The sequence below is a fragment of the Capsella rubella genome, unplaced genomic scaffold (assembly GCF_000375325.1).
Source record: "Capsella rubella cultivar Monte Gargano unplaced genomic scaffold, Caprub1_0 scaffold_1, whole genome shotgun sequence".
NCBI lineage: Eukaryota > Viridiplantae > Streptophyta > Magnoliopsida > Brassicales > Brassicaceae > Capsella > Capsella rubella.
In genome coordinates this window covers 4,570,130-4,582,596 of record NW_006238923.1, presented here as the reverse complement: position 1 = coordinate 4,582,596, position 12,467 = coordinate 4,570,130, and the positions used below count along the sequence as shown (strand labels likewise).

Below are 12,467 nucleotides of genomic sequence, written 5' to 3'. Positions count from 1 at the left end.
TAGCATCTTCGTCGGCTATTGATGCGCGTCGAATTCACGAGCCGCGCGTTGACCCGTCGTCGCCACCATCGTTCTGGCTTTTAATCGTCGTTGGATTTACAACAATGCCACGGCCGGCTCAACGGGTAATTTTAATTATCTTTTACTCCTCAATAATTTTGCTTTTTACGTATTTGCTCCGTTTCTTCAGTTACGTCAATTTTACTCCTCAATTAGTTTTCTTCTATATACGTGTCATTTTTATTTATATATTTCTCTATTAGATCAATTAACTGTAGATGATAAACATTACTTGAAGAAATGATACATTAAGAAATTATATTTTAACATTTTTATTTTATTTTCTAATTTTTAACAAAATATATGTTGCACTAATTAATTTTCTTTTAACAGGTTTATAGCAAGTCAAAATGCTTTACGACATAGACGAGATCTCTTTATGTAAACTCGAATGCTTCAGTGGCCTTGTGGCTTTAATGATCTTAAACCACTGGCTCATTGGCTCACACGTGCTGTCTTTGCTCAGACACTTGCAAGCATTAGCCACCACATTGTTGGTTGCATCTACGTCAAGGCAAAGAGAAGTCTTGTTGCTCGTTGTCGAAGATAAGTGCATCCTAGAGGCTGATACGGTCTGCCATATCGAACTGGATGTCGAGCAGCTCGTCCGAGTCAACGTAACCGGATTTTTTGGTCCGTTGCTCTGTAAACACAAAGGCTGGTCTTTGATTCTTATTGCTTTCTTAGTATAGCTCCATGGTTCAGAACTATTGCACGGTCCAAGAGTAAGCATCGTCGTGTCTTTGAGAGATCGTACTATGCAGAGTCCGGTTAAAGGATGAAAAACCAGATTGTAAGCATCGGTTTGAGGATGCGGTCCTAGTAAACCAATAGGTTAAAATAAAATTAAAAAGTTGTTGTAGCAAAATATTGTTTGAACCTTGTAATAATATTCACAATATATATGCACCTTGAAGTGGAGACTGAAGAAGAGAAAGCTTTTGCAAGAAACTTGAGTTCCGAACACTAATCCAATCCTTATCCAACACACCATAATACTCATTCAACCCAACCACGCCTTGTCTTAAGTAATAGCTTCCAGTAAGTGCCCAAAGCGACCAGTCGAGGTCATGTTCAGCGGCCCAACCGGTTAAACACCCAAAATAGCGGTCATCGTTAGCGTTTCCTCCTCTTTCATCTATACCGAATTCGCTTAGGAACAACGGGAAGCCTTGGTTAAGGAGAAAACCGCCACCGTTTCCTATCCGGTTTAGAACCCGACCGCATATATCATTAGGGTTATTGGTTGCCCACGAGTTTCCATCACTGAAAGAATACCAATGGAGCTCGAAGACGAGTTTACCGGTGAACGATACTTTTACCGGTCGAGACCTGACGAAGGAGAGATCGCAGTCGAAGCTGAGACCAGAGAGAATCACAAGTACATTCTTGTTTGCTGAATGAACTGCTTCAGCTCCTTGTTGCATATACCTACGCACATTAAGGGGGTGTTATTGGATGGAGAATTTTAAGGGATTTTAATTACGGGTGGATTTTAAAGTTCAATAGCCATTAAATACAATTAAGATGGATTTGGTATGAAAGAGATGAAATCCTTTGAAAAGTGTTAGGATTGTGTTTGTACGTGTTTTAGATGTAAAATACATTAAAATCTTAAAGAAAACAAAATCCATTGAAAATTGAATAACGCTTGTTTTAAAATACTTTAAAATACATCCAACAAATGTTAAATCCAATAACAGCAGATTTTATTGTGGTTTTTAAAATACATAGTTAAATAACGCTAGATTTTGAAATACATCCAAATCAATTAAAATACAAGGTTGAATAACACCCCCTAATGCAAAATCTTATTATTAATTTATAAACTATTTTCTCCAGTAACAATAAATAACGTGCCATTTAATTATATCAATTTCAAAAATTATAAAATAATATATGCATGTACGTACGCGCATAGATAGACTAGATAATAATGTTACCGTACTTGAACCAATCGTTAACGTTTTGTTTAGGACCTCTCAGTTCATTCCTTAGACTCATGCCAACGACGTTAGAGACACCGTCGAATGTGCCGGCCATTTTCTTCAAAGCGGCAACCCATACGGTGGGATCGAAGAACTGGTCACCGAAGAAACCGTTACCGTCGTTGTTGTCGCAGCACCACCCTGGTTTAGTTAGGTGGTTGTCTAATATCACCATCACATCGTTGTTTCCTAATGTAGTAACTACCATCTACATAAATTAAAAAAGGAATAAGAAGACTACATTTATATCATCATTGATTCACATTTCAAAAATACTTTTTCTATTAGAAGATTGCGGTTTCGGTTGAGATTGCTGATTTTAGTTTTATCACATGGGTTTTTATAACAGTTTCATGGCATGTGATCTATCCACCCTTGAAAATCAAGAACAAAGAGTCAATCGTTCACTAAATTAAATAAGTTACCAACTTTTTTGGTTACGAATGTGATTCATATATATACTTTCACAATCATAAGTGGTAGGTACGTCTTGTTCATTTGCAAAAAACAATCATGTATGCAATAAATATGGATTACACAAATGCATTTATATACCCATTAAGGAGAGAACAAGTCATTGAGACATAGACTTAGTTTATTCGAGCAGAAAATGAAAAATGCCAAACAAACGTCACGAGCCTTTTGTGTTCTGGTGTTAACATTAACTTCACATTTACCCACTACCAAACAATTCTTAATTAAGAATTTGACTAATGACATGTCTCAGCATATAGACCGTACCGGAATATATATAACAATGTTTCTCTCTTTTCAGGAATTTTGTTTAACTTAAGACCTTTTTTAATAACAATTCCCAACCAAACCCCAACTAATAATTCATTATGGATTTTGTATATGATGTTTTTTTTTCCCTTCAAGAGTTGACGTGTTCTTTAGTCAGATTGGTTCTTCTACATTTTCAATACGTGTAGTAGTTTGATAAGCAACATTGAAACTTGAAACATCGTTCTTCTATCAATTTATATTTATTTAAATGAATCTTAATTAAGAATTTATTTGGACTTACAAAAATTTGTTAAACAGATACATTTCAATATGTCAAAACATCTTTCCCCAAAAGTTTTAAACATAAGTCCACCTACCATGCACCTTAAATATATATGCCTGGCTAGTTTTAATTATTCTTATTTTTTAAACTTATAAATAACATATATATTTGATATTTTCTTGTAGATGATAAATGTTTAATCTTTAGGATTGAGGATGTAGTCGTCTAATTTAGTTTCATTTGAACGAAGTGTGAAGTCGAACGATATATCATGGGAATATAACTACTTTAAATATGTCAAAATATACAAAGTTGTATATAGTTTAAAATTTTATTCACTTTAATGAGAAAATTTGTTACATATTCACATGACACATGAAAATGATGTACTGACGTGCACGTGTATATCTATGCGTATATACTATACTTCTTTTCTTCTTTTGTCCAAATATCTATGCATATTGCATAAATATATCTCACAGGTGCAATAAATATTTAAATCACCTTCCTAAAACATAGATATTCAGAAACCGTGTTTTCACTATTTGCATGAGAATTTTAATCTTTACCTCCCTAAATCTCTTGTTGGTGTAATTCAAATGGCAATGTAAATGATCATGGCCAAGAAAAAACATAAATGAAACGCAACTAATTATTATATTTGGAATCAAGAAACTGAAGATGTTATAAGACTATAAGAGTACCTTGTAAGCTTCAATGAGGGAGAGATCAATGATGGAGGGGTTGTTAGTTTGGAAGCCAACAATATCATCATTAAGACCAAGGCTTTGAAAAGATTGTCTTACTGTGACATTATTAGCCAATGTCTCATTAGTCATCAAATCCAAAGGCCAAGTTAACCTAACACAGTTGAAACCCATGTCCACTATCTTCTTGGCCAGTGCATCCACCGGTTGCTTGCTCAGCCCTTCCGCTACAATGGGCTGGAGATGCGATGGCCAGTTCACGCACACGAGCTTTACCCGCTGACCTTTCTCATCAACGATCCAACGGGAGCTCGTGGAGAGGGGATGAGCCATGTTTGGGACGGTGTGTTGTGCAGTGAATGAGAAGAAGAAACAGAAGAATGTGAAAATGCAGAACATGCGTTTTGGCTCTTTTCTCGTCATTTCTTTTATGAAGTTAAGTTGTTCTTTTGTGTGTTGGAGAACCAAATTGACGATAGTCTTATTTATAAAGAGAGAGGGCTAGCTGAGGAGTAAATGTCTCTTTCATAAAAATTGTTCTTCCTTTACTATTCATCTATATATATAAAGTTAACTTTTTCTCTATTCTCATGATGCCACCTAAGCATCCACCTAAGCCACATTTTTGCTTAAACATTAAAATAAATTTAAAACATTCATTTATTGCATATTTATGTTACTTATTTAATAAATAGAAAGTTTATATAAATAAAAATAAACTATGTAAAAAAATTAAATGTTAAAATAAGAAAAACAATATTTTAATTTTTTTTATTAGTGGTAATAATATAATTAAACTTTCATTTTAAATTGATCATAATTTAATATTTTAAATATGTTACTGAGTTTTAGAATGGAAGTAAAATTTAAATTTATGGTAGACTAAAACAACATTTATGAAATTGTATATATAAAAATTATAAAGAGGAAAAATAAAATGAAAGTGAAATATTAGTTTATAACATGATCAAAAAGAAAGAAAAAATGATATTTCATAAATTGAATCAAATTCTTTTAATCCAAATTTGAGTATTAAAAGATAATAATTAAAGAGAAAATAATTATAATATTTTTTGAAAATCAATTAAAAATAATAATAAAATATCACAATATGAATAAAAAATCAACAAAACAAAATTATAAACCTCCCGCGCTCCACGCGGGTCAACTGCTAGTATATCATAAACTTATAAGGTATGATTTACTTTAATATTAGTTCCTCTCTATTACGTGTTAATTCAACGTTATGAAATATCCAAAGTCTTTTCACCCCTGTAAAAATATACTAGCTAGCTCACACCACAATTTTTTTTTGTTTGTGAACTGATCACACCATTAATATATTAAGAACTAAATCAGGATCAAAATTTAACGTTGGTAATTATATGAAGTTGTTGTTAATTGGCATCTAGAATGCTTGTCGAGTCGACATTTTTTTTTAATTCATTTTTCAAGTGGTGTATGTTATATTGTCAACTACGTAGTTGATATATGCGTTTAATGTGAACGTACCCAAAAAACCAAATGCGTTACCAACTATTATATCTGAAGTTATATACTTATTGAGAATAATTATAAATATAATTTAATGACAATTATTTACTTGAGCTGTTATACAATTATTATTTTACCTAAAAGCTGTTTAACGTCAAACAAAAAGAGCATTTGTACTTAATTAGCTACTTTGTAATAATGTTTCCCTTCTAGCTAGTGACGAGATCAATGATTCATTATAAATTGCAAGACCATCTTTTATGCTACTAATTAAATTGAGCGCAAAAAATATTTGCAACTATTATTCATAATTCCGTTAATCAACTTATCAACATGTGACCAAAAAAGGAAAAGTAAAAGAGTAAAAGAGACATGGGAAAAATGTACAAATTATAAATTATAAAGTCAAAATGTCTATATATCTTTGAATGTAAAATTCTTATTTCAAAGATACAATTACTCTCACTCGTAATTAATCATGAATTACACTACACTATTTCAGAAAATCACAAGTTAAGAGAGACTTAAAAGCGTTGGACACAAAACGACCGTTCAAGTTTAACCTATACGTCCAAGTAAAATACTCCTTTTTGGTGTTTGTCCTAACACACAACAACACAAGGTTTTCTTGGTTTCTATGAAAACTACTCCGATTTTTTATAAAGAAGAGAGTATTTATATGCTTACCTCCAAAGAAAACAAATAAATAGTGAGCTCAATTTTAATATATACACAGTAGAGACTTCTTGAAGCGATCTGATTAAAACCGACCGGTTCTCTAATATATACAGCAGAGACTTCTTGAAGCGATCTGATTTAAACCGACCGGTTCTCTTTAATCTAATTTATTTTGATAACGACGTCGTTTACAAGCCTAGGGTTATTTAGAAAGGAAACGACGCGAATTCTCTCCTCCGGTCTGGGTTTGTGATCTTCCGATTCACCGAACCTCAAGTTTCCCAATCCTTTTTCTTTCTGGGGGGGTTGGGTTAATGTTAAAATCGAAATTTAAACATACGAGCGTTGATTTTACGCTTTCGTCACTTTAGGGATAAAAAGTTCGCATTCGATTTAAGTTAAAGAAGGGTCGAGATTGACCACCGTCTGCAGGATTCTTCGATTCATAGAGTTTGGTTAAGGTAAGGCTGTTACGTGAATTTGTACAAAAAAAAGCAAAGGCATGAGTTCGTTTTTATCGCTCATCCGAGAGAGCAAGAAGAAGCCAGAGACGATCTCTTGTGGAGCAATCAATATAGTTCAAGGGAGTGAACCAACTTGTTTTGTGTTGTCTTGAAGCTTTTGTTCTGCTGCTTGAAGGATTGTGTTATTGGTTTTTTCGCCGATTTGTATAATGTAAGCTCTCTTATCATATTCGCAAAGTTTAGTTTTTTTTGGGGATTTTTATTTCAATATTGCTTGATTATCTTATGCAGGGGAATTGTTTTGTTGGAGCCTCGTTGTCCAAGAAGCGTTGATGGGATTAGCATTGATCCTGAGCCTAACTGGAATTTTGATAGCTTAGTATCTGAGATCGCTTCTGTTGAAAAGAAGCTCAATGCCTTTTCGAAGTTTCCTCAGCCAATTACTGACACAGCCTCCTCAAGGTATATATATATTTCTCTTTCGATCTATGTTTAGTTCATTCTGGAGTTCTGCATTGATTTGGGATTGATAACAATGTTACTTAGAAATAGAGTGGTAGAAGTCTTGATCATAGTCTCCTTAGAAGTCCTTATGATTATTATTTTTATAAATTTAGAAGCATATATCGTTTCTGATGTTCATTGGCGTGTTAAAAGGATGGGAAGGAGTAGTGGAGGCTTTGTAATGCATGTATCTGAAGATGAGATGGACAGTGATGATGAGGATGAAGAGAGTGAAGAAGAAGAAGAAGAATATAGTCAAATCTGTACAGTGGGGAAACGTTTTGCCTGTGATGAATACTTGAGGTGATCACCACCAACTCGTCCTTGCTAGCTTGTTTTAAAATTTAGAAAGCCGAATTGAGTGTTGTTTGATGTTTTAATTCGTTATTTTTTGTTCTTACAGTGATGAATCTGATGATGAGTTTGACAATGAACCTGAGTATATGATGAATAAGATGGGCCTGGCTGAGAGTGCCCTATATGATGTGATTAACAACCACCAAACCGAAATTAAGGTGGGTAGAATTTTTGTTGTTGTTAACAAGGTGCATATTGTTGAGTGTTTTATTTCGATTGGTGTACTTAACCAATTGATTGGGTCTCTTGATTACAGGACGACATTAGGAATCAAGTAACTGTTGTTGAAACGGAAATAATGAATGAGATTGAAACGTCTCGCTCTGCAATAGCCCGGGTTGAGAAGTACAGCGAAACTCGAAAAGAAGTAGAACGGAAACTTGATCTTCAATATCAGCGAAAAGTGTAAGATATTTTTCCTAGCATTCTAGTTTCAGGAATGCATTTTCTTGCCAGTTTAGTTCATACTGTGTTTTAATGTCTCCAATTTTTGGGAAATAATGTGTTTTTCTTGATACTGTTTTTTTGTTAGTGCTGAAGCACTTGATACCCATTTGACAGCAATCCAACGTGAACATGAAATTAAATCGCAAATAGAAGAAAGAAAAATAAGGAGCGAGGAGGAAGCCAGGAGGAGAGAAAGGGCTCATCAAGAAGAGAAAATACGCCAAGAAAAAGCTCGTGTAGAGGCTGAAGTATGTGTTTCTTGATTGAACAATATGGATGTTATCCTTCAGCTACTCAGTTTTCTTAAAAATTTTCTCTTTTGTTTCTATTAGATGCTAGCAAAACTCAGAGCTGAAGAAGCAAATAAAGAAATTGAGAGAAAGGCAGCAAAAGAAGTAGCTGAAAAGGAAGAAGCAGATCGCAAAGCTACTGAACAAAAACTTGCAGAAGAGAAAGCTGTGAAAGAGCGACTTAGTGTTGCTGCTAGTTCAGCTACATCGAATGCTCAAGCTGGGGGTGAGTGATCTGCTGTTTAGTACATATTTTTCTTCTACATTGCTGTGGTTGTTCTTTCTTTCTCATATCGAAGATTGTGATCTCAATTCTTGTACTGTTCATTATTATATCGTACAAGGTAAATCAATCCAAGCTGCAGAAAATGCTTTGACATTGGAGAAGCACAGATTGAAGAAGCTCGAAGAGTTGGAAGCAATGAACCAATCGCTAAAATCACGTTCAAATGATGTACGTATCCTTTTCTTACGTTTTTTAATCCGTACTATCATCCATATTTGCTCACAAGTTATGTGGTTTTTTTTAACTGTTTGTAGGATTTTAGCAGTTTTGAAAAGCGTATAGGAAGAGTGATAAGGCAAATAAGTGGGGTAAAAGATAATGTAAGGTATGGTTCATAGTTTCTGCCTGTAATCTGTCAGCTTTTCCCCAGACAAGGTTAAGAACCTTGCTTTTCTCCTCTGCTGGTATATGCCTGTCTGTTTTTTACATAATATTCTGGGAATCCTGGTCTTGTTTTACTTGTGAAAATGTCAATTTATAAGCCTTTAAGTGAAGAGGGTTTGGCCTAACCTTGCATAGGCGTCTCTCATGGAGTTGGTTCACTCTTTTTTTGTTTATAACTACTTCTGGCTTGGGATTTTGCAGTGCGAAAATCAATGAAATTATCAAAATATTCAAAGACCCTAGTTGTCCAGTATCCATCAGTATTGCAACTTTTGCAAAGAAGGTAACCTTTCATGTCCAGTTAAACATTCACCTGTTCATATTGTACTGCTGGATGTTGAAAATGACTAAAGTTGTTGAGCTTGGGTCTAATTGGTAAAGAACTCTTTGATATGTTCATATGTTTGATTATCTTCTGGACTCTGTGATTGACGGATGCTATTATTGTATTGCTGTTTCTTAGATGGTCTCCTCTAAGCAAAACCCATTTGCATGCAGCTACGTCATTGTTTACGTTACCTCGCAGGTATAAAACTCGCTTTTGAATTTTAATATGTGTGTACTTTGGCTTCTTGTTCCAGTTACTATTATTGAATATCATCTACCATTAATGCCCACAGTTTCCACAAGCTATGGATATTCTTCTTGCTGAATTCCACAGAGCGTGCATTTACACTGTCCCAAAGCATATAGTAAACTCACAGGTACATGACCTTCTTTAATAAATATTTTGACAAAATTATTAGAGACCATTGCTTTTCTTAATAATTATTCCAATTGAATTCAGTCAGCTTGGGATTCAGAAGCATATGAACGCCTAGGTTCTATAATGAGGCTCTATGGTGCGCTTGTCCAGGTTTTTGCCTCTTCTATGAACTATCTCTTATGCATTGCTATTTCCATAGTCCAGTAATGTGAGTCTTTTTTCTAATGGTAACTACAGACGGATATTCGAGGTGGCAATGCTACTAACATTCATGGGATAGAACATGGATGGGCTTGGTTAGCCCGGTTCCTTAACAAAATCTCAGCCAACAACAGAGTTACTGCAACAGCCTTAAACGCCTTCCTCCAGGTGCTTAGAAAAGCATCGATTTCAAATGCCGATTCTAAATTAAAAACCGTCTTCAAATCATAACTGTGATATCTGTTTGTGTGTGGTGTAGACGGCAGGGTTTGGTCTTCATCAGCGTTACAAATCTCAGTTTGTGAAAGTTGTGAATGTTGTGAAAGAGCATTTCTTGCAGAGATTGAGGGCGAAAAAGGACACATCGGATCTACAACTGATCATAGCCGATATCACGGCGTACTTAGATGACCGGATGTATCTCAAGGAACCTGAAGGAAGAACTATGAAGGCAAGTCTCTTGTCGACGGAGTTTACTGCTGAATTAGATCAGCAGAATAACAATCAGTCTTATTACAGAAACTACTATTGATCTGATGTATCATTGGCTAGATAACAACCTCTCTCAGTTTTCATTACACTGTTGTAACATTTAATCACATTTGTCACACCAATCTTTGAAATATCAAGATGCCAGAAGCGTTCTTCTTCTTTCCTTGTCTAGTTCTAGTTAAATGTTTAAAACATTAATTTTAGCTTATTTTACATCAATTTCCGAATTGTAGGATAATCACTTTGATTCTATTAAAATGCTGTTCTTTTCTATTAAAATGTTGCAATATATTTTTATGGACAAAAATAGAGAATGCATCTTGGACCATTTAATGTATACAAATATTTGTTACACGTTTCTAATTGTGTTCTTATTAGCTTTCATTATAATTGATTTTGTTGTATATATCCTTCCTATTCAGATATATTTTTTATGGTTTTGTTGTATATATCCTTCCTATTCAGATAAAATTTTTAAGATTTTGTTTCCATTCCCATCATTCCTATATCCTTCCTATTCTTTTCTATATATGCTGGGAAATAGATATGCTAGTAATAAATTCTTAATATATATATCTCTGCATGTGTGGATACATTGCCATTAACATTGCAGCTACAGTTTTCAACTTTCAATTTCTTTTGTACAAAAAATCAAACGATGACTAAAGCCACAGTTCTTCTTGCAATCTTTACGATCGTCCTCGTTTTTGGTTTGAATTACATCTACCATTCTCTAAACATATTAAACCATTTATAATTATTGTTTTTATTCTATGGGAATTTTTTTAATAAAATAAATATTTGTATCAGGGATGGTGACGGCAGAGATGTGTCATGATATTCTAATGAGAGGTCAAAACTGTGTCGCAGCCACCTGTGCCTCTCTCTGTAAGCAAAAATGGAATGGAACTGGCTTGTGCTTCCCAAACGTATCTATTCAGAGCTGCCTCTGCACCTTTCCTTGCAAATCTTGATTTTTTTTATTTTTTATTTTTTGCGTTTTTAAAATATTGTTATCTATAAACAATAATAATGGCATGAAATCAAACTAAAATATGTTACTGTTTTCAATCTTATATGAATTCTAATTTCACTTTTATATGAGCAATAAGCTACTATTTGATGAGCCGTTGAGCGTATGAGCAAATCTTATATGAAATCAAAAATAAAGTTTTGTCCCTTGAAATGGAAATCACTATCAACGTACCGCTCAGGCCTGAATTCTTCAGGGTTTTCCCAAATCTTGGATCCACGTCTTTGCAGGGATATCATAGCCTTGGATCGTTATTTGAGACATTGATTCTCTAGGTCTACATCATCTTTTCTTCCAGGCCTAAGATGGTCATCGAGCATGAAAAGAAAGTGTCAAGCTCAGAGAAAACATTGTTCAGTATCTTGTTCTGACCTGAGATCCGGTCGATAAGCCAACCCACTCCGGGGAAGAAATCAGTGAACGCAATACCAGCGACAAGCATCTCAAACTTGTGAACTAGATCCGCAACGTTGTCCTCGTCGACGAACTCGCAATTGTGGATATTTACCCCCGAATGCGAGCCTACAGACGATACTAGCAACTAGCGTGAAAAGGGTCTTCTTCAGATTCACGGGAGATTGCGCTAGAGCCGATTCGCTTAGTTTCTTGACCATCAAGTCATTCTCTTTGATAAGCCTATGCAAGTGTATACAAGGAGAAGAAATAGAACAAACATAACACGTGTAGAAGAAGAAGATGGCACGTGGGAGAAAGATACTTGTATAAAACTATAGCATTTGACATTTTATCATTCTTATGTTGTTGTATGTGTAAACAGAGACGTATGAGTCTTCTGAGGAGAGAGAGTAATGTCTAGCTGCGTCTAGAGACTCTTCTTCACATATATGTGGCTGTAATCGATTCTGTTTTGGGTTAATAAAGGGAAGGAGAGTTCTTTTCTTAACAAATGGTGCGATTGTGATCTCGGCTCGAATCTAACGCAACCGACGAGTTTGGGTTTCAAGATTTGGGAGAATTTTTCTCAATTGAAAGAATAGAAACGACGATGGGGAGAGCACCGGCGCAGGAGTTGTCGCCGATTCGAGAGTCGACGGCGGAGGAGCAAGCCGAAGCTTCAGCGATAGAGTTCTACAGCCAGTTAACGGAGATGAAGAATCAGATACGCACATCGGAAAATCGAACGGATTCAAAGCTTGAGTCCTTGAGGGTGGATTTGGATGCAACGAACGCACTCCATGATCGACGATTCTTGGAGCTGGGGCGCAAACTTGATTTGTTGATTCAAGCGTTACCTGGGAAAGCGACGATGCATGAGACTGGCGGTTCGAGTAAAGCTATCGCGAATGATTCGCAAGACCAACGCAATCAGGTACCAATTTCTTCTCAGGAACCATGCCTTAGTGAGA

The 12,467-nt window shown here is 35.1% G+C and overlaps 3 protein-coding genes and 1 pseudogene across 3 annotated transcripts; 2 read left to right on the top strand and 2 right to left on the bottom strand.

Moving 5' to 3' along the window:
* Positions 1-372: 372 nt before the first annotated feature.
* Positions 373-4,209, bottom strand: LOC17896823 (major extracellular endoglucanase). The gene is made up of 4 exons (XM_006307106.2): positions 3,762-4,209; positions 2,009-2,256; positions 971-1,491; positions 373-879 (listed from the first exon to the last, which is right to left on the bottom strand). Exons 1-4 carry the CDS (start codon positions 4,185-4,187, stop codon positions 416-418), a joined length of 1,659 nt encoding a protein of 552 aa, XP_006307168.1. The 5' UTR covers positions 4,188-4,209; the 3' UTR covers positions 373-415.
* Positions 4,210-6,174: 1,965 nt separating this feature from the next.
* On the top strand, positions 6,175-10,230 carry LOC17898638 (protein GLE1). The gene is made up of 15 exons (XM_006306973.2): positions 6,175-6,611; positions 6,692-6,862; positions 7,058-7,207; positions 7,308-7,419; positions 7,518-7,666; positions 7,794-7,956; positions 8,041-8,224; positions 8,343-8,452; positions 8,539-8,609; positions 8,870-8,951; positions 9,132-9,194; positions 9,289-9,372; positions 9,456-9,524; positions 9,612-9,743; positions 9,835-10,230. Coding segments are annotated over exons 1-15 (1,815 nt in total). The 5' UTR covers positions 6,175-6,609; the 3' UTR covers positions 10,108-10,230.
* A 468-nt stretch (positions 10,231-10,698) lies between these two features.
* On the top strand, positions 10,699-11,098 carry LOC17898351 (putative defensin-like protein 119). The gene is made up of 2 exons (XM_006303936.2): positions 10,699-10,777; positions 10,878-11,098. Exons 1-2 carry the CDS (start codon positions 10,726-10,728, stop codon positions 11,039-11,041), a joined length of 216 nt encoding a protein of 71 aa, XP_006303998.1. The 5' UTR covers positions 10,699-10,725; the 3' UTR covers positions 11,042-11,098.
* Positions 11,099-11,351: 253 nt separating this feature from the next.
* The window catches only part of LOC111832646, a 6,016-nt pseudogene continuing 4,900 nt past the window's right edge, over positions 11,352-12,467 (bottom strand).

Excerpts from the sequence above, each read along its gene's own strand:
- LOC17898638 (XM_006306973.2), top strand. Across the intron at positions 8,610-8,869 it reads GGGGTAAAAGATAATGTAAG|TGCGAAAATCAATGAAATTA; the intron begins GTATGGTTCATA and ends GGGATTTTGCAG. Across the intron at positions 9,525-9,611 it reads TCTATGGTGCGCTTGTCCAG|ACGGATATTCGAGGTGGCAA; the intron begins GTTTTTGCCTCT and ends TGGTAACTACAG.
- LOC17898351 (XM_006303936.2), top strand. The coding sequence starts at position 10,726 with ATGACTAAAGCCACAGTTCTTCTTGCAATCTTTACGATCGTCCTCGTT. Across the intron at positions 10,778-10,877 it reads TACGATCGTCCTCGTTTTTG|GGATGGTGACGGCAGAGATG; the intron begins GTTTGAATTACA and ends TATTTGTATCAG.
- LOC17896823 (XM_006307106.2), bottom strand. The coding sequence starts at position 4,187 with ATGACGAGAAAAGAGCCAAAACGCATGTTCTGCATTTTCACATTCTTC. Across the intron at positions 2,257-3,761 it reads CCCTCATTGAAGCTTACAAG|ATGGTAGTTACTACATTAGG; the intron begins GTACTCTTATAG and ends TAATTTATGTAG. Across the intron at positions 880-970 it reads TCTTCAGTCTCCACTTCAAG|GACCGCATCCTCAAACCGAT; the intron begins GTGCATATATAT and ends TTGGTTTACTAG.